General features: G+C 44.6%; 1 protein-coding gene across 1 annotated transcript in view; it reads right to left on the reverse strand.

Annotated features, from left to right (window-relative positions):
- Positions 1-21948, reverse strand: part of LOC124802456 (cholinesterase 1-like) — a 354377-nt gene that overhangs the window by 76595 nt on the left and 255834 nt on the right. Inside the window, exon 4 of the mRNA XM_047263241.1 lies at positions 13353-13497. Coding sequence (XP_047119197.1) covers positions 13353-13497 — 145 coding nt within the window. The remainder of the gene's footprint in view (positions 1-13352; positions 13498-21948) is intronic.

A 21948-nucleotide genomic window follows, 5' to 3' on the forward strand; every position in this document is an offset into this window, starting at 1 on the left:
TGGAACGCAGCATCACCATTGGGATGGACCTGATCAGTCGCAATGGTCACACAATTCGTGTTAGTAATGTGACTTGGCATAGTATCCATGGGGCCCTTCGAATACCACGAAATAGCTGTCCATTTAATCAGTGAACGCGTGTCATGTTTCACTCTTGGCAGTACACAGTTTACATTGTAGGCTTGGGATCGCGTACGCCTGACATAAACTCGGTCAGAAATTGGAAGCCGTGTGAAACAAGACTCATTCGACCAAATGACTTTCTCCACCGTCCACGAGTTACGGGTTTGACAACACGTTTTCCTTTTAAGAGAATTTGCAGCACTGATGTGCGGTTCTGGAATTCCAGCACGATCTGCAGTTCCCACCTTATAGAGCTTTCTGCATATTATGAATTAGATAGTACACAATCTTTTAATTCTTCTACTTCAGAAGAAAGGTGGCAACAACGGGCAAAAGGTCTACCAACCTCCTCTCCGCAATGTACAAGTTGTTGTTGTGATGGTGGTTGTGGTCCTCAGCCAGGAGATTTGTTTCATGCAGCGCTCTGTGCTAATTCGGTCCTGTGGAAGCCTCATCATCTCTGTGTAACTATTATAAACAACATCCAACTGGGCCTACCTACTTGAGCGCCAACACTTTCCACTATCAACAAACTGACTTTTCCTTGATTCTTCAGGCTGTGTTCTATCAACAGATCCCTTACTTTAGTCGGGTTGTGCCATAAGTTTCCTTTTTCCCACAGTTCAATTATGGACCTCTTCATTAGTTATTCTATCTATCCAACTAAGCTTCAGCATTCATCGTTAGTGCCATATTTCAAAAACTTCTCGTTTCTTCTTATCTGAACTGTTTACATTCCCCGTTTCGCTTCGGTACAAGGCTACACTCCACAAAAATAACTTAAGAATGTATTGTCTTATAACAAAATTTATGTTAAATGTTAAAATAATTCCGTTTTGCTGAAAACTCTTTCTTCCTATGCACTGTCTGCATCTCCCCCCCCCCCCTCCCCCGCCCCCTCTTTCCCTTGGTTTGACCATCGTCATTTACTTCACAGCCCGTACAGTAAAGCTCAACTACTGTTTTTACTGTCTCAGTTCAAAACTTATTCCTTCAGCGTAGTCTGATCTATTCGATCACATGCCCTAGTTTTTCTTTTTGTATATTCATATTACAATCTCTTTTCAGTACTCTATCCATTTCGTTTATCAGCTCTTCGAAGTCCGTTGCAGTCTCTCTAAAATTACTATGTCCCCCGGCGACCATCACACTTTTAATTTCTTCTCCTTGGATTTTAATTCCCTTCCCAAATTTCTCCTTGCTATCCTTCACTGTACGCGCAGTGTTCAGATTGAGTAACATCAGAGTTCGGTTATAACAGTGACTCCCAGCTTCCTCAACTACTGGTTCCCATTCATATCAGTCGACTCATATAAATAAAATCTAGTTGCTGTATAAGTTCTAGAAAAAGGTTTCGCTCTTTGTATTTTATTCCTGCAGGATTTGAAAAGCTATATTCCAGTCAACGCAGGCAAAATCTTTCTCTAAATCCACAAACGCTGTGAACGGACTTTCATCTTTCTTCGACCTGGCTTCTAAGACATGTCATAGCGTCAGTATTGCCTAGCGCGTTCCAAGGATGGCTTTCATAGGTCTTTTCATTCTTCTGTAAATAATTTTTGTTTAAATGTTGCAGCCGTCACTTGTTAAACCTCTCTCGTTTAAGATTTACTCCGAAGCAATTCTCAGAAAAGTGTTGGCGGAAGAAAGCAATGGGATCATTATATATGGAAAGCTAAGTAACAATATTACGTACGCAGATGAAGACAGATGATTTAATCTCACGCAGTGATGAGTTTAACATGTTTGTCAAAACTTCCAAGTCCAAGGTTGTAGTTTTCTCTAAGAGAGCAGTGCAAGCAACCTTGTCAATAATAGGAAATAAGATTGAACAAGTATCCTCCATGTAGCACTTGGGTACTGTGCAGTCTGACTGCAAGAAAGAGATCAGATCTAGAATCGAACAGGCCAGGAGACAATTTATTATCATGAAGAAACTTTTCATAACATCTGCTCTTAGTCTGCAACTGAGAATGCGTGTTCTCCATTTTTATCTATGGATGCGAAAGCCGGATCCTTGACCTACAGAAAAGAACTGATGCTTTCGAAATGTATCTGTATCGCTGTCTCTTACCATACCTCGGGTGCTGAAAACGAAAAAGTCTTTCATTGGATGGAAAATCAAAAAGAAATATTATAATTGTAAAACAAAGGAAAACTCAATATCTAGGATACATTACAAGAGGCAAAAGATATCAGTTCTTATAACTCGTCATTGAAGGGAAAATAAAGGGGAGAAGGCCTGCCGGAAGACGAAGGAACTCGTGGCTGAATGACATTCTGAGATGGTACAATTGCATGCCAGAAGATGGCTTCCATGCTCCAACGTCACGTCCAGAGCTGGATACGTGGACCGCCAATCTCCTCCAGAAGAACGCGCCTTAATTAAAAAAAAAAAAAGGAAGGGAGATTGGTTTTAACTTCTCGTCGACATCGAAATCACTAGAGACGGAGTACGAGCTCGGATTGTGTCAAACATGGGGAGCAAATCGGCCGTGCTCTCTCATAGAAACCATCCCGGCATTTGCCTGTAGCGATTTTGGGAAATCACGGAAAACATAAATCTTTATGGACGGACGCGGGCTTGAACCGTCGTCCTTCCGAACCCGAGTCCAGTGTGCAAATTACTGCGCCACCTCTTTCAGTACGCGCCTGAAGACGAAGAACTTATTAAACTGATGCTTCGGCATTATTCACACCTGTCAGCACCTGCATTCATTAGATGTGGAATTATTATATTCATCATGAAATCTAACGGTATTTCGCCGGTCTTATATATCTTGCAGACCACGTGGAAACGTTTTCGATCTCCACAATTCTGGGAGAGTATCGCCTAATGCAGGAGCCTCTTTTCGACTGTCAATACCTGTCAAATTCTTTTCGCAGTAGCATATCTCATCTTCATGTAGTTTAATTCCTCTTCCCTTTCTAAATAATGTCTTAAAATCCGTTTTCCTTGTATTATTTTCTTACATATTCCTTTCACCTCTAATTTTCCCTTCTGTGCATAGTACTTGCTTCTAATTTGGGCTCTTGATATTCATACGTCCGCTTCCGTTTTCTCCAAAGGTCCCTCTAATTTCCCGACAGGCGGCACCTATATCTCCAGCCGTAATGGGTGCTTCTACTGCTTTTCATTTCTCCTCTAGTCATTTCTTCCTAGCCATTTTGCACTATCTGTTAATATTTTCCTCTTTCGTCTGCTTCATTTGTTATATATTTATGTTTTCTCTTTTCGTCAGTTACAACCAATGTCAGCTGCGTTATCCACGTGTTGAGCTGGGCGTTTCTTTAATGAATGGCGCTGGTGCTAACTTTGTGCTAGGTCGGTTGACGGCTGTGGTTATTTGCTAAAATTGCTGGTAATTGGGATAGGATCCATTTCATACTTACAGGCATGGAGGTTTCGTTCTACAACATGATTTTGGCTGCAATAATTGCACAGCAGAACATTAAAGAGCACCAGGACAGCAGGTTCAATAAATTGACAGACAAAAGCCATACACATGGAAAACAAGACAGTTGTATTATTCAATAAACGACGAGATTTTCACAGAAGGAAATCAGTGACAAATGACAGCATTCTTCACTGCACTAAACAGGCCGATATAGTGGAATGGTTGGAAAGAGAAAGGAGACATAGCAAGAATGAAGACAATTGTGGAGAACTGAACTCCCTACTAGTGCGAGTTCTAGAGGGAAAGTGACAGTATTTGGTGATGCGGCAGCTGCAGCGGCGGCGAATTACGAACAACATCGGGATGCGGTTGGTGAAATTACTATTCTGTAACATACGGATTAATGCGCAGAGGCATACTTGATATCCTCAGCTCGCTAACACTTGCTAAACATTCCTGTATCATAAAACAGGCAAAGATTGTTTGCCTATGCTAACGCCTTTGTTCTAACGGTCCATCTTCTTTGTCATATAACACGCCTCCACCAAGACGAAGCGCAGCCATAACGTGAGCTTGAGGCGAGGCGTGCTCGCAGTTTTCTTAGCTCACATTCCAAAAACAGGAGACTGCCTTGCTCTGCAACTCTCTATCGATGATGGTGCCAGCGCCTATAGCTTCCCTAAGGTCCTAGGGGACTGTTGTACGGTGTAAGAGCCGCTTGCCTGACAGACCTGGATCCGCTCTCACACTTGTGATATGCGAGTGGCCTAACCTGGAAGGGGTTATATCAGCAGACGACAGAACTTCAATCAAGTGCGATGACTAGGCCAGCTGGCAGCAGTGTGAGCTTCGCTAGTGGTCGCCGGCACTGTGGACCTTTTTGCTTATCAGGGCCCCGTGATCGCAAATAGTTGCTCTAGTATCACTACGTGGGCTGGATATTTAGGGCCGTCCGTTGTCAGTGTCCTTCGCCACCAGTACCAGGGGATGCCTTCTGAATCAGGAATGACCGGGGTTTGGGCATCAGCTGTCAACCTTATCTTCATACAACTTTCTTCTACAAAGTGAACCATAGACCTTGTTCTATATCCAAGTGAATAGCAAAGTTTGACTATTTTATCATTACAGCCTTTAGCGTAAGTTCTGTCTGGTGTAAATTCCATGCTAATCACGAACTTCCACAAACTACTGTAGTCATACAAATTTTCTCCGACAGAGGAGTATTTTGATTTAGGTACTTTTCAGTACAAATGTTCTGTATCGTCTGCTTGGTTTCTGTTCTCATTGCGCCTCAACCGGCACGAGACACATCTGGTGGCACACACAGTGTGTAATGAAGAGGACCTTCTAACGAAAGAGCCACGTTCAAACCGCACAATGGTTCCTTCTCGTTAGCCACCATCTTGTCGATATTAATTAGGAATAAACAACTAATGCTGTCAGGGTGTAACTTTGGCCAGAGCGCTTCCTGTACCCGGAGAAGTCTTGATAATTATATCACAAATTAAATTAAATAACTATCTTTCTTTACAGAATGAGATTTTCACTCTGCAGCGGAGTGTGCGCTGATATGAAACTTCCTGGCAGATTAAAACTGTGTGCCCGACAGAGACTCGAACTCGGGACCTTTGCCTTTCACGGGCAAGTGCTCTACCATCTTTCTTTAATTATTGCTGATTGTACGATGCGACGATTTACGGGATGCTCTCGATATTTGAGGTGCTACACATGGAGTTATTGGGCTTTGTCATTTTCCTACTTGTTCCTCTGCTTACCTCAAAATTTCGTCTCTCAAAGTTACCCATCCGTTTCTGTTTCCTTTCCGCTGTTTCAATCAATATTTGTCTAATACTTTCCACATCACGCAGTTATTTCAGTTTATCCAGATCTAAATTTTCTACCTTCGTGTAATTCCTTCAGTTTTAATGTGCAGTTCTTAGCCAACGAATTATGGTCAGAGTCTTCATCTGCTCCTGGAAGTGTTTTGCAATTGAAAATTTGGTTTCGAAACATCTTACCACTAAACTGTCTAAAACTTCAGTGTCTCCACGTCTCTTCTACATTTATAACTTTCTTTCATGGTTAAATTGTGCTGTTGCTGTAAATTACCTACTGCTATTCAAAATGAACAGTGATGTACACAGTTACAACAATAGAAGAGAAAATTCCATTAATTGTTCCACCTCAAGGTTGTATTTAGCTCAAGAAGAGGTGCACAATGCTGCAACCAAAATTTTTGACTACCTACACAACGATATAAAATGTCTAACATATAGTAAAATTTGTTTTGAAAACCAACTACTGGATAGCTTATTCTATTCCGTAGAAGAGTTCTGTTTTTGTAATGTGTCAAGGTGGTGTGCAGGAATTGGTAACTCAAATCTGTATTAAAGAAGCTTGGAAATTTTCAGCATACAGCCATATTTGCGTATAAATGTGTGATGTGAATGTAAAAAGTCTGGTTCTACAACATTACGATAAATCGTACTAATGATCCATGGAATATGAAACAAAATAACTAATTATTTCTGTGCTAAATTCTACCAGACTGTTTCCCTTTTCATTGATATCCCCAGTATACATCCTATTACTTTGCGTCTATTCATTTATCCTACTTTTGAACGTCAGACCTCACCATAGTTAAATTTCAGTCCCTTAACTATGAGAACAATTTGTTTTATCTATCGTATGTTCTTTCAGTCTCTTCATCATCTGAGGAGAAAGTAGGCATATGAGTGTATACTATCGAGGTGGCAGTTGGTTTTGTATCTATCTGAGCTACGGTAATGTTTCCATTAAATTTTATCTTTCGAATATTAGTTTCTTATCACCAAGTACTCTATTTTAGGCACCCCCACATGTTCAATAACACGATCAAACCGTCAATATTTTGACTACCTGAGGGCGTGTGTTGATGTGTTATCAATATTAGAAATTGCCCTAACAATATTCTCAGTATTGTCAATACGTACTGAGCATGTGAAGTTGAGAATAGATGGTTTGACAGTATTCACCATTCAGATGGTGATAGAGCTTCATTAAACAGCCACATGGCGTTTGCGTGCACTGTTTATATTTTCAGATTGTTTTTGTGGGCCTCATTCCTCAGAATCCGTTTTCAAGTAGTATTTTAACGAAACAGGGCTATATAGGGGTAATCGCTATATTTACCCCTTTAGGGTGGCCAGTGGAGATTCACTATGGCACTCCTTTCTCTGTTAATCTGAAAACGTAGTAGACCTATTAGCTTATTGGTTTACAGGGCGGTGTGGAAAAGGCTTGCACTTTGAGAAGTACGTCATATATATATAGAATAACTGGTAAGACATCTGTGAAGTACATGTGAGCCTCACTACATTATCATAAAAGATATAAAATATTTTACGTTCATTAACTGCGTATATCATTGCAGGACAGATATAATTACTTCACAGGTCTCAATAACAATTCTGCTAATTCTGTTTGTTGGTATTGCACCACTAAGCTTCAAGTAATCGACTGACCTGCTCGGCCCCAGGCTGCGACTGCAATGTCCTCTCCAAGTAACTTATTTTTATTTTTCATTTTATGTTGTATCAACATTAATAATTTGTCATAAGACGCAGGAATCATCTGAGAGTAGTTTATGAAATCTTTTGGGTCCGTGGTTATGATTTCATTCAATAAATTAACATACGACAAGTTCGCTCCTTTTTTCAGCCATTTTTGGGCCTATTTCATCTTTGTCGTTGTTTTCTGTTGTTTACTAGCTGTAGCTAATATAACAGTGGCATATATTTTCTTTTGCTTGTTGGACATTTTAAACTTGTAAAATCGCGTTGCGAAATGACAATACAGGGTTATTACAAATGATTGAAGCGATTTCACAGCTCTACAATAACTTTATTATTTGAGATATTTTCACAATGCTTTGCACACACATACAAAAACTCAAAAAGTTTTTTTAGGCATTCACAAATGTTCGATATGTGCCCCTTTAGTGATTCGGCAGACATCAAGCCGATAATCAAGTTCCTCCCACACTCGGCGCAGCATGTCCCCATCAATGAGTTCGAAAGCATCGTTGATGCGAGCTCGCAGTTCTGGCACGTTTCTTGGTAGAGGAGGTTTAAACACTGAATCTTTCACATAACCCCACAGAAAGAAATTGCTTGGGGTTAAGTCGGGAGAGCGTGGAGGCCATGACATGAATTGCTGATCATGATCTCCACCACGACCGATCCATCGGTTCTCCAATCTCCTGTTTAAGAAATGCCGAACATCATGATGGAAGTGCGGTGGAGCACCATCCTGTGGTACGTTTAGCTCCCTGCTTGCTTTATTCGTCGACTTCCGCGGGCTACGCGTGAAACTTGCCCGCACGCGTTCAACCGTTTCTTCGCTCATTGCAGGCCGACCCGTTGATTTCCCCTTACAGAGGCATCCACAAGCTTTAAACTGCGCATACCATCGCCGAATGGAGTTAGCAGTTGGTGGATCTTTGTTGAACTTCGTCCTGAAGTGTCGTTGCACTGTTATGACTGACTGATGTGAGTGCATTTCAAGCACGACATACGCTTTCTCGGCTCCTGTCACCATTTTGTCTAACTGCGCTCTCGAGCGCTCTGCGGCAGAAACCTGAAGTGCGGCCTCAGCCGAACAATACTTTATGAGTTTTTCTACGTATCTGCAGTGTGTCGTGAACATATGTAAATGAATGGAGCTACAGTGAATTTATGAAATCGTTTCAATCATTTGTAATAGCCCTGTATTATTGATATAAATGAAATGATTAGCAATTGCAAATGGGCAACCATTAGCTGTATAATGGAGCAACGACAGTAAAGATCAACACCGGATCGGGACTGCCCCCGTATTTCCCTTACCATTGGGCTGTCCGAGCATGACTCTTGGCCACACTCAAACTCCCACATGTCCCCACCCATACGTCTGTAATCTGTAATCGTGCATATATTATGTACAGTATATGCCCGTACAGAGAAGACTTGTACTTCAATGTCGCTTGCCCGGTGTCGGTGGATAAATACGGCGCTTCCACGTCCGAAGGAACATTATATTGTAATTCGGAATACCACAGACACTGCAGTATCACGTTTATCCACCGACGCTGTAAATATACGCCGGACAGAGTGGCCGAGCGGTTCTAGGCGTTACAGTCAGGAACCGCGCGACCGCTACGGTCGCAGCTTCGAATCCTTCCTCGGGCATGGATGTGTGTGATGTCCTTAGGTTAGTTAGGTTTAAGTAGTTCTGAGTTCTAGGGGACTGATGACCCTCAGATGTTAAGTCCCATAGTGCTTAGAGCCATTTGAACCATTTTTTTGTAAATATACATAATGAATGTACGAGCACTGGTTGTGAACGCATGGTTGACGACACATGGAAGTTTGTGCTGTCCGTAAGTCGGATAGCCAAATGGTAAAGCGAACACTCGCGATACGCGGGAAATCCGGGTTCGAGTCCATTTACGGCACAAATGTTCATTGTTGTCATTCCATTATACTGCTGATGGCTGTCCATATTCGCAGCTACGAGTACATTTTATGTGACTACGTAGGCTTTCCCGGCGTAATAAGTCTTGAAAATCTCTTCAGGTTTGCTGCCGGATCCTAAAATCAACTCGATTCAATATTTCGGGAATCCAATTGTTCGCCATCTTCACGAGAACGCTGCTTCTGCTGATGAGTCTCGCTGAGAACTGACGCCAGGCTGTTTTTTCCTTTATTGTGATTTCAACTCCCTGTCAGCGGCGGGCTGGCAGCAGCATAGGCGCTGCTCTTCAGGCTAGAGATTTTATAATCGGACAGGACGACATTTAAGCCAATAAAAAGGAGAAAAATGGTTGAACATAAACAGGAGGGAACATAATGGGGGAAATTTTTCAAACAAAAACTGCACACTGTCAGAATTAAAAGACAGAGCCAGATACAAGTCCAAGTGCGTCAGGAACATGAAAAATCTCGTAAAGATTAAAACAACCATGTGATGGCGCAGCACAGAAAAACCACTGACGTCAAAACTATATACAAGTCGAGTGCACGATTAAAAATCACAACACTTGATGACAATTTTAGAACCTCACAGAACAGAACACTGACACAGCATACATGACGATGAATAAAATCTGGGAGGATCTGCCAGGGGTACAGATATGAGAGTGAAGGGTATGGGGGGGGGGGGGGGAAAGGGGCTATTCTAGAAGGGGAGGGAGAGAAAAGGAATGTGGGATGGGGTGGGGTGCGCAATGAAGGGGCTGCGCAGGGAAAGGACGGGAGAGTATAACAGCCAAGGAGGGAGTGCAGAGACTCATGGGGAGGGGGGTGGATAAACCGCTCAGGGGGAAGGAGGGGATGGGAAATGGGGGTCCTGGGGAAGGGGGTGGATAAACCGCTCAGGGGGAAGGAGGGGATGGGAAATGGGGGTCCTAGGGAGGGGGGAAACAAGGCTGGGCTACAGTTGGGAGGAGGGGTAGACATCACAGCAAAATTCATCATCTGGGAGGGGGAGGTGCTGAAATTGCTCTGATGAAGGATGTAGAGGTTTTGGAGGTGGAGAGAGGGAGGCTCTGAGCACTATGGGACTTAACAGCTGTGGTCACCAGTCCCCTAGAACTTAGAACTACTTAAACCTAACTAACCTAAGGACATCACACACACCCATGCCCGAGGCTGGATTCGAACCTGCGACCGTAGCAGTCGCGCGGTTCCGGACTGCGCGCCAAGAACCGCGAGACCACCGCGGAGAGAGGGAGGGATGCAGTGATAGAGGCGTGGCAATGGGCAGGGGGTGGAGAGGAAGGGGGAAACCAGGGCAGTCAGTGTAAAGGATTCGGATACGTTGGAGGAAAAGGAGGAGGTGGGGGAAGGGGATGAGTTCGTACAGGATCTGTGTGGGGAACGGAAGGCAGTTATGGAAGGCAAGGCGGAGTGCATGGCGTTCATGGATTTGGAAGGCTTTATAAAAGTGAGGGCAGAGATCCAGGCAACGCTGGCATAACAAAGGATAGGACGGATTAGGGATTTGTAAGTGTGCAGGATGGTGGAAGGATGCAATCCCCAACTCCTGGCAGACAAGAGTTTTAGGAGGCGGAGGCAGGGGACAGGCTTTCTGCTGGATGTCAGATGAGGAGCCCAGGTGAGCTGACGGTTGAAGGTGAGGCCAAGCGCCAGGCTGCAAATCGACCTTGTATATAGGCCTCCATACTGTACACGGCGCATTCGGTGCCCACCACGGTTGCTACCCTCCAAGACTGGGCTGGTGGAGCCGCCCTTAGTAGAACATCGACGGCAACGATATATCGCACGATTTTCGAACACTCGGAATGGCCCCACCGAAGAACGTTCTGCTTTGATGCGGGGCAGTACACGATTCCACGTCCTGCTAAGAGGAAACTCTTTGTCTCTATTAATTAAATTACCCATTAACCTAATTTCAATTGCCTCTTTACACACAGTTTTAAAAACCGGAAGTATTGGCAACTATCACAGTTTCGTCAAATTTCATACTGGGTCCCTCATTTAGATCATGTTCTGCTACAGCCGATTTTTCCGACTGTTGCAGCCTCGTCTGACGGCGATGTTCCACACACCTGTCATGAACTGTGCGAATCGAACGACCGATGTAAGCCTTCCCACACTGACACGGAATTTTGTATACACCGGATTTCCTAAGGCCCAAATCATCTTTCACAGAGCTGGGTAGTGCCCTAATCTTGAAAGGTGGACGGAACACACTCTTAATGTCAAAATTCCTTAAAATCCTTCCAATATTAAACACTATGCTGCCAGCATAAGGAATAAAAGCCACCGATCTGTGTTCGTCTTACTGCACCTCTGGTGATGGTCCAAACTCTCTAGCGCAACGAATCTGGTTCTCAGAGTATCCAATTTCCTTAAAAACCTCCATCAAATGCTCAAGTTTTGGGTTAAATTGTTCGCGGCGGAAATGGCATAGGCCAAGGACGCCACTGTGTTGGTATGGTGGATGACAACTCTTAGAGTGTGTGCGTCGGATTTCGGTGAACACTATGTCCCAAAGTACCATCTGGTTCTTTGTGAACCATAACGTCCAAAAATGGAAGCATACCATCACTTTCAACCTCCATGGTAAATTTAATGCTGGGATGAAGACAGTTGAAGTGGTCCAAAAGTCTATTAAGAGCATCTCCATGTGGCCAGACGAAAAAGATATCATCCACGTATCTCCAGAAGCACATCTGTTGCAAAGCCGAAGTCCTCAGTGGCATATCCTCGAAGTACTCCGGAGTGGCCCAGCGGTTCTAGGCGCTACAGTCTGGAACCGCGCGACCGCTACGGTCGCAGGTTCGAATCCTGCCTCGGGCATGGATGTGTGTGATGTCCTTAGGTTATTTAGGTTTAAGTGGTTCTAAGGTCTAGGGGACTGATGACATGAGAAGTTAAGTCCCATAGCACTCAGGGCCATTAGAGCCTCGAAGTCCTCCATAAATAAATTGGTGACTACGGGTCATAAAGGACTACCCATAGCCACTCCGTCATTCTGTTTAAAAACGTTGCCGTCAAATAAAAAATACGTGGATGTCAGTACATGACGACAAAACTACACCAATTTAGAATTATATTAATACCTTCATCTGCTAACGGGCGTTGATATATATCAACGGGGACAGGTGAAAATTTGTGCCTCAACCGGGACTCGAAGCCGAGATCTCCAGCTTCCATGGCAGACGCCCTATCCATCTGAGCCACCGAGGGCACAGACGACAGTGCGACTACAGGGAATATCTCGCTCACGCCTCCCGTGAGACCCACATTCTCACCTTGTATGCCCACACACTACATTCGTAGTGTCCCATCCCAACACACTCATTACTCGTGGAAGACATTCTTACCAAGTCCCGTAAGAGTTCGGGGAATATGTGTGCATTCGCACAGAAGAAGAAGGTCATGGCCGGTATTGCCTGAACTATATAGTTATATGTCCCAAAGAACAGACACCATATCCATACAAGTATATAGCTCTGGCAACACCTGCCATGACCTTCTTCTTCTGTGCCGATGCATACATATTCCCCGAACTCTTACGGGACTTGGTAAGAATGTCTTCCACGAGTAATGAGTGTGTTGGGGTGGGACACTACGAATGTAGTGTGTGGACATACAAGGTGAGAATGTGGGTCTCGCGGGAGGAGTGCGCGAGATAGTCCCTGCAGTCGCACTGTCCTCTGTGCCCTCGGTGGCTCAGATGAATAGAGTGTCCGCCATGCAAGCAGGAGATCCTGGGTTCGAGTCCCGGTCGAGGCACACATTTTCACCTCTCCCTGTTGATACAAATCAACGCCCGTCAGCAGCTGAAGGTATTCATATAATTCTAAATTCGTTCTAGACGACTGTAGGTCATCGATGGTGTCTGTTCTTTTGGACATGTCCGAAAGAACAGACACCATATCCATATAAGTATAAACTTCACCAACTCTTCATCCAGTTTTTCATGTTTTCATAACGGCTGTAGTCGGATGATGATGATGTTTGGATTATGGGGCGCGCAACTGCACGGTTATCAGCGCCCGTACAAATTCCCAACCCTTTCTCAGTCCAATCTTCCATTTGCATGAATGATGATGAAATGATGAGGACAACACAAACACCCAGTCATCTCGAGGCAGGTGAAAATCCCTGACCCCGCCGGAAATCGAACCCGCCGTAGTTGGAATAATTCGGAATAATGCAGGCACTGCGATACAGTAATGTTGTTGATGGTGTGACAGCCGCTTAACTGCATGGAAGGTTTGATAAGCAGGTATTGTTTGCAAGTACCGAGCGTGTGCGTGCCCTGTAGGAGCTCGTGACTGACCTGGCACGAAGAGGCGGTACTGGACGGTGACGAGCAGCAGGTCGTGCTCCAGCATGAAGCCTGGCCGCGCCAACAGCGGCGACCCCGCGATGTAGGAGCCGCCGTGGATGTGCACCAGCACCGCCATCCGCGCCCCGGGGTCCAGCTGCAACACGGCGAGCGGCGCGGGTAGCCAGCAGTCTAGGCGCAGTGCAAAGTTCGGCGAGCGCGGTGGGCAGGCACTGCGACAGCTGACGGGTAGCGCGTTTGACGTCACGAAGCCACAGCGAGTCTTACACGAAATCCCCACGAATTTTTTCACATCCAGTAGGCTACGGCCGAGTTTTTTTGTAACGTCTTGCATGTTTCCCGCACTCCATCACTAGTAGAAAATATAACGTAAGTTTCAAGAAAATATTAGGTACTAATTCTATGAGTAAACTCAACTTCATATTACGTAAATCCTAAGAAATTTTGGTCTTATGTCAAAGCGGTAGGTGGATCAAAACAAAATGTTCAGACACTCTGTGACCAAAATGGTACTGAAACAGAGGATGACAGACTAAAGGCCGAAATACTAAATGTCTTTTTCCAAAGCTGTTTCACAGAGGAAGACTGCACTCCTTCTCTAGATTGTCGCACAGATGACAAAATGGTAGATATCGAAATAGACGACAGAGGGATAGAGAAACAATTAAAATCGCTCAAACGAGGAAAGGCCGCTGGACCTGATGGGATACCAGTTCGATTTTACGCAGGGTACGCGAAGGAACTTGCCCCCTTCTTGCAGCGGTGTACAGTAGGCCTCTAGAAGAGCGTAGCGTTCCAAAGGATTGGAAAACGGCACAGGTCATCCCCGTTTTCAATAAGGACGTCGAACAGATGTGCAGAACTATAGACCTATATCTCTAACGTCGATCAGTTGTAGAATTTTTGAACACGTATTGTGTTCGAGTATAATGACTTTTCTGGAGACTAGAAATCTACTCTGTAGCAATCAGCATGGGTTTCGAAAAAGACGATCGTGTGAAACCCAGCTCGCGCTATTCGTCCACGAGACTCAGAGGGCCATAAATACGGGTTCCCTGGTAAATTCCGTGTTTCTTGACTTCCGCAAGGCGTTCGATACAGTTTCGCACAGTCGTTTGATGAACAAAGTCAGAGCATATGGACTATTAGACCATTGTGTGATTGGATTGATGAGTTCCTAGATAACAGAACGCAGCATGTCATTCTCAATGGAGAGAAGTCTTCAGAAGTAAGAGTGATTTCAGGTGTGCCGCAGGGGAGTGTCGTAGGACCGTTGCTATTCACAGTATACATAAATGACCTTGTGGATGACATCGGAAGTTCACTGAGGCTTTTTGCGGATGATGCTGTGGTATATGGAGAGATTGTAACAATGGAAAATTGTACTGAAATGCAGGAGGATCTGCAGCGAATTGACCCATGGTGCAGGGAATGGCAATTGAATCTCAATGCAGACATGGCTTCTTCTTACGGGAGAACTTGTGCGAATTATGGAAGGTGGGAGATGAGGTACTTAACTTACGGAAGTAAAGTCGTGAGGGTGGCTCGTAAGTCGTGATTGGATAGCTCAGTCGACTGAGTACTTGCCCACGAATCTTAATGGTCCCAAGTTCGATTCCCGATCCGATACACACTTTCAGTCTGCCAGGAGGTTTCAACAGAGAAAGCTGTGTAGTGTGTACAACACTTTTAGAGATATTACGAGTTACGTTTGAAGCTATTTTCCGCACTGGGAAATTTCACCCATTTCTTAGAACAGATTTTTGTCGAACAGTCACTACAAATATATGTGAACTTCTGTGTTCATACGTGATTTTTGTAGGAGATAGACAGTTCCGAGCCTTTTTCGTGGTCGCCCATAGGGGAGCACTCTGGCGTATGCCTGCTGACAAATGGATCTCAAACCTCAGATGCCAGCTGACTTTAGTCAGACTGTAGGCTCAGGACGAATAAAATATTTGTTTCAAAATGATTCATTCGAATTCGCAAAACTAGATCTTCTACATCAATGAAGATAGACACTTGAAGTGATTCTTAGCTTACCCATGGAAACTGAAAGTATACTTTGGCATCAGTTATAGGTTGCCATTTCATGTTGTTGGTGCATGAGTCTGCCAGGTGCAGCTGGTTCGGTCACTAGTTCATTACCCAGTGTCAAGTCGAGATGGTGCTCACACTTACAATTGTGCAGCATGATTTGCGTCGAGAGTAAGGCAACAAATAGTACGTCAGCAGGGCATAGTGGGTGATGGCAGCTTGTCCGAAAGAGAAGAGCTGCCTAAACTAATAACGAGGCAGAAAAGTCTGCTTACAATTTGGGCGCCAGAGTGGAATAATTTAGTTACGAATATTAAACAATATAGTCAATAACCACAGACGAGGACAAAGGAATAAATCTGCTTATAAATTTCCTGTATTAATTGTGTTTTAATAACCTTAAAAGCAAAAGTTTATTTATATATATAAACTTTTGTTGCTGGCGTGTTGCTGAGCAGGAAATAGAAGAAGATGGCATGAGGCTTTTCGAAAATATAACACTGAAATTTGTTACGCTAAGAAGTACGACTTGGCCACAGTTTGGTCTGGGACACGTGACGTGTCACTTATGAACTTTTCATTATACGAGGTACTTTGATGTTGTGTGTTGATAGGTTTGTTTATACTTGAGATAGAGAATAGAGACTTTAGAACTATGACACATCACGATTGTTTTTTAGTAATATATAGACCTGAAGTGATGATCGGTTTTTAGTTTTGTACTTTGCAGTTCTGGAGAATGGTACACTTGGCTTGCTCAGATAAATATCGATTAATGGCATCCCTCTTTATTACTAATGACAACTGCAACATAACCCGGAAGTCAAATAATCAGCTTCATGCAAATAACTTTATTTTTAGCCAGTAAATGCTATATATGTGACAAGGAGTAACACAATGAGTGGTATGTACATCGCCGAGACCAGACCAACGCCAGCACAAGGTTTTAGCACATATAAGGGCTTTATCCTAACCGCAGCTCCCTTTAACTTCGTGACGTCACTTTTCTTCCCCCACCACCCATTAGCATCAGAAGAAAAACAAACCGCCATCATATTGATTTCAACGCTTCCGAAGATTTTGATAGTTTTCGTACATACACTTGCAAATTGCAAAAATATGCGGTTTCAGTGAGACATCACATTCAAGATTCCACAAAAATGCGTAGTTTTTAGTACAGTTTGTTGTACTACAGTAGCCGGAAGTGTAACTTTTGTACATAAAATCTTCATGAGCACATAATAGTTAATTTATGTTCTATTAAATGAATTCATGTTTCAGTTACATGATGCATGGACAAGATTTGTGTATAGGTAAGAAAGTGTTATTGAGTAATTAATGAAAGGAAATTTGTAGTTTCACGGAAAATATCTTAATTAGAGAAGTAGTGAAAATTAATGCAATATTTGCAATATATTCAGAGTCTAGCACTAGCAGCTTTAATGCTCTTAAACACTTGTCCAATGGGTATGAGAAAAGAAGTAACAAATTTTCCGTTGGCAGTATAATTACAGATTGAGTGTAGCTAAGGAAATCAACTAAATTACAATGTCTTTTAGTGCACTTGCACAGAGCGTAACTCCAAAATTCAGTACAAAAGAAGTTCAATATTTCATCGTATTTAGACGATGTGGGATGCAAGAGTGAAATGAGACTTTAGGGTGTCGTAAATAGTATCCAACATGTCACTCGAGAACTTTAAATTTTTACTTTTGAGAATGTTGTATAAGTATTGGAAAGGTGATAAGTAATCGTTACATGTCAAATATCGAAGTATCACTTCTAGTTTCACTAAGGCCAGGACTGCCTCTCAAAAGTATTAGATTTTTTAATAGAGTCTAGAGCCGGAATCACAGCCCTACGAGTACTTGAAACTGGCTTTTGTTACTCGAAAGTGTTTCAAGAATTGGTCTTCGTACTCGAATGCTACATCCTTAGAAGTCTGTTCAGTGCCACTATGTTATCTGTGCGTAATGTCCACTTCGAAATCCAACAGTTGTGCTTTCTCTTCTTAATATTATATTCTGAGCTCGGTTCTAATACTATAACCTGAATATCAATACCTGTGTCCGTAAAAACAGTCCCAGCTAGGGCCGCAAACAGTAGCGCCACTGCCAGTGACGTGTCAGGCGTCATACCACCTACTGTGGCATCACTTTTGTTATCTGTGGAAACCTGGCTTAAGACAGGCCACGGAGGTAGATTGTACAACTCTGATATTTGTTGCAAGTACACTAAATACTGCAGGGTGCACCCGGAACATGGCTGAATTCATTCAGTTACCGTTTTCAGTGCTTCAGGAGGATGTGTTGTTTCTAGCAGGCAACAGTGGTGCACACACGTCTGGTTTTTCCCAATGTGCTCTCCAAGATGTACGCCAGTTTTTCTGGCCAACACTTTCACAAAACCCGGCATCCACTGATTGCGATGTGATGCACAATGGGATAGCTCGTGACCCCATCAATCTAAGTGACAACATCCCTTTCCCAAATTTGTAAACACCTCGAAGTAGTGCGTGACACTGTGTTACAAGATGACATCTGATACATGTGGTGTTGTCTCTCTGGAAGCTGCGTTGGCTGCCGTCGACACGCTTCTAGCTAATGCTCAAAGTTGCGGTGACGTCGAAGCGCCAATCACGAGACCTGCGACACGTTTGGTGCCGCTGGAATCCCCTGGTAACCCGGACGTCGCTGCGGCTTCTGATACGCAACATCTGACCTGTCCGTCCTCACTCCAGAGTGGGTGGCAGACAGTGGTGGGTCCGCGTGTAACTGGGCGGAAGGCGAAAGGGGGAGCAGGCTGTGCGGCTGCCTCCCTACGTCTTAGCAACCGGTATGAGTTGCTACCCAGCGTTGATGATAACTCTGAGCCAGCGGTCGATTTTGCTGTCCAATCCGGACAAGTACAGAGGGTGGATTTGCTTGTCATTGGGAGCTCAATGTTAGGCGGGCGATGGAACTCCTCAGGGAGATAGCAGGCAAGGCGGGAAAGAATTCCAGTGTGCATTCGGTATGTTTGCCGGGAGGTCTCGTACGTGATGTGGAGGAGGCCCTTCCGGCGGCTATTGAGCGCACTGGGTGCAGCCGCCTGCATGTAGTGGCACGTGTCGGCACGAATGACGCCTGCCGCTTGGGATCTGAGGCCATCCTAGACTCCTTTCGGCGGCTGGCTGATTTGGTGAAGGCAACTAGCAACGCACGCGGGGTGCAGGCTAAGCTGTCTATTTGTAGCATCGTACCCAGGGTTGATCGCGGCCCTCTGGTTTGTAGCAGAGTGGAAGGTCTAAACCAGAGGCACAGACGACTCTGCGACAGTATCGGATGCGAATTTATCTATCTCCGCTATCGGGTGCAGAACTGAAGGGTTCCCCTTAATAGGTCAGGCGTGTACTACATGCAGAAAGCGGCATCTAGGGTAGCGGATTACGTGTGGCGTGCACATGGGGCTTTTTTAGGCTAGTGAACCCCTCCCTTGGGATCAAAGACGACCTCGGAGAATCTTGGTCCTCACAGATCAGAGATAGGAAAGATTAATATGATTTTAGTAAAGGATTTAGGAAAGGTCCCAGAATTAGTATCGCATACTGAAGGTGATAACGCACAGATAGTATTGGGAACAGAAAGTTGGTAGAAACAAGACGTCAATAACAACGAAATCCTAAGTCGCAAATTTCAGAGTATCTCGGCAGGTAGCATAAAATATTCGGTGATGAGGACGAAGATGTGGAGAATAAATGGAAAAAATTCAAAGGTTTAATATGTTCCAGTAAGGTTTTAAGGGACGGGAAAGATCCACCATGGTTTAATAGCCGTGTTAGAAAGGCGCTACGTAAACAAAGAGCGCTTCTTCTCCGATTCAAAAGAAGTAAAAACCTAGCTGATAAATAAAAGCTGAACGATGCGAAAATGAGCGTAAGGAGAGCAATGAGAGAAGCGTTCAATGATTTTGAAAGTGAGACGTTGTCAACCGATCTGAGTAAAAATCCTAAGAGATTTTGGTTGTATGTAAAATCAGTAAGTGGATCAAAATCATCTGTTCATTCTCTCAACAACCACACCGGGACATAAACGGAAGATAACAGAGAGAAGGCCGAAATATTGAATTCGGTCTTCCGAAGTTGTTTCATTGCGGAAGATCGTAACACTGTCCTTCCTTTCGATCGTCGTACGAACGTCGGAATGGCAGATATTGAGATAATCGATCACGGAACTGAAAAGCAGAATTTAAAAGCAACTATAGTCTCTTAGTAGTGGAGAGGCGTCAGAACCAGGTGAGATGCCTATAAGATTCTATAAAGATTATGCGAAAGAACTTGCTCCCCTTTTAGCAGTAGTTTATCGTAGATCGCTTGAGCAACCAAAGGTACCTAACGACTGGAAAAAAGCGCAGGTCATTCTCATTTTTAAGAAAACCTTTAAGACAGATGAACACAATTATAGACCTATATCGTTGGCGTCAATCTGTTGTACAATTATGTAACATGTTTTATGCTCAAGAATTATGACCTTTTGGAAAATGAACATCTCCTCTATAAAAATCAACACGGATTACGGAAACAGACCCTGCGAAACACAGCTTGCTCTGTTCCTCCAAGACATCCACAGCGCAGTGGACAACGGCGTTCAGGTTGATGCCGTGTTCCGTGAATTCAGATAGTGGGAAAAGCAGACAGCAGACTCAGATTCATCGGAAGAATCTTTAGGAAATGTACGAATAAGACACTTGTTCGCCCGATTCTTCAGTATTGCTCATCTATCTGGGATCTCTATCAGCTAGGACTGATAGATGAGATAGAGCAGATCCAACGAAGAGCGGCGAGTTTCGTCACGGGATCGTTTAGCTGGTGAGAGAGCGTTACGGAGATGCTAAACAAACTCCACTGGCAGACGTTACAATTTCGGGACAGCACTTTTCAGAAGACGTCGAGCAACATATTACTACCCCCCCACATACATCTCGCGTATTGACCACGAGGAGGAAATTCGAGAAATTAGAGCCAATACAGAGGCTTACCGGCAATGATTCTTCCCACGCACTATTCGCGCGTGGAACAGGATTGGAGGGATCAGAGAGAGGTACCGAAAGTACCCTCCGCCATACACCATTAGGTGGCTTGCGGAGTATGATATAGATGTAACAGCTCTTCCTAAAACTACATTTACTTTATGACACTGTTTGAATCCTCGTCAAACTAAACAAAATTAGCATCTGGTAAATAACACATTGGTGATGGTACTAGATGGAACTTGCAAATACCGCATGTATATTGACGACCTCCAGTTATACCCTCATGTAAAACTATTTTTAACTTGAAGACAGCAATCGAGGATTTCATTCTAACCTGGATGCACTATCAGAATGAGCATATAATATAAGGGTAAAGCTCAATTCATCCAAAAGCCAAACCGTTCTGGCAAAACATTCTAGGCTCTTTAGCCCGAAATATCTGGACTTCATACCATCCTTAATCCTAAATGGGACAAATATCAGTTTCTCCAGGAGTCATCATACACTCCTGGAAATGGAAAAAAGAACACATTGACACCGGTGTGTCAGACCCACCGTACTTGCTCCGGACACTGCGAGAGGGCTGTACAAGCAATGATCACACGCACGGCACAGCGGACACACCAGGAACCGCGGTGTTGGCCGTTGAATGGCGCTAGCTGCGCAGCATTTGTGCACCGCCGCCGTCAGTGTCAGCCAGTTTGCCGTGGCATACGGAGCTCCATCGCAGTCTTTAACACTGGTAGCATGCCGCGACAGCGTGGACGTGAACCGTATGTGCAGTTGACGGACTTTGAGCGAGGGCGTATAGTGGGCATGCGGGAGGCCGGGTGGACGTACCGCCGAATTGCTCAACACGTGGGGCGTGAGGTCTCCACAGTACATCGATGTTGTCGCCAGTGGTCGGCGGAAGGTGCACGTGCCCGTCGACCTGGGACCGGACCGCAGCGACGCACGGATGCACGCCAAGACCGTAGGATCCTACGCAGTGCCGTAGGGGACCGCACCGCCACTTCCCAGCAAATTAGGGACACTGTTGCTCCTGGGGTATCGGCGAGGACCATTCGCAACCGTCGCCATGAAGCTGGGCTACGGTCCCGCACACCGTTAGGCCGTCTTCCGCTCACGCCCCAACATCGTGCAGCCCGCCTCCAGTGGTGTCGCGACAGGCGTGAATGGAGGGACGAATGGAGACGTGTCGTCTTCAGCGATGAGAGTCGCTTCTGCCTTGGTGCCAATGATGGTCGTATGCGTATTTGGCGCCGTGCAGGTGAGCGCCACAATCAGGACTGCATACGACCGAGGCACACAGGGCCAACACCCGGCATCATGGTGTGGGGAGCGATCTCCTACACTGGCCGTACACCACTGGTGATCGTCGAGGGGACACTGAATAGTGCACGGTACATCCAAACCGTCATCGAACGCATCGTTCTGCCATTCCTAGACCGGCAAGGGAACTTGCTGTTCCAACAGAACAATGCACGTCCGCATGTATCCCGTGCCACCCAACGTGCTCTAGAAGGTGTAAGTCAACTAC

This window comes from Schistocerca piceifrons, chromosome 6, assembly GCF_021461385.2.
Source record: "Schistocerca piceifrons isolate TAMUIC-IGC-003096 chromosome 6, iqSchPice1.1, whole genome shotgun sequence".
NCBI classification, from domain to species: domain Eukaryota; kingdom Metazoa; phylum Arthropoda; class Insecta; order Orthoptera; family Acrididae; genus Schistocerca; species Schistocerca piceifrons.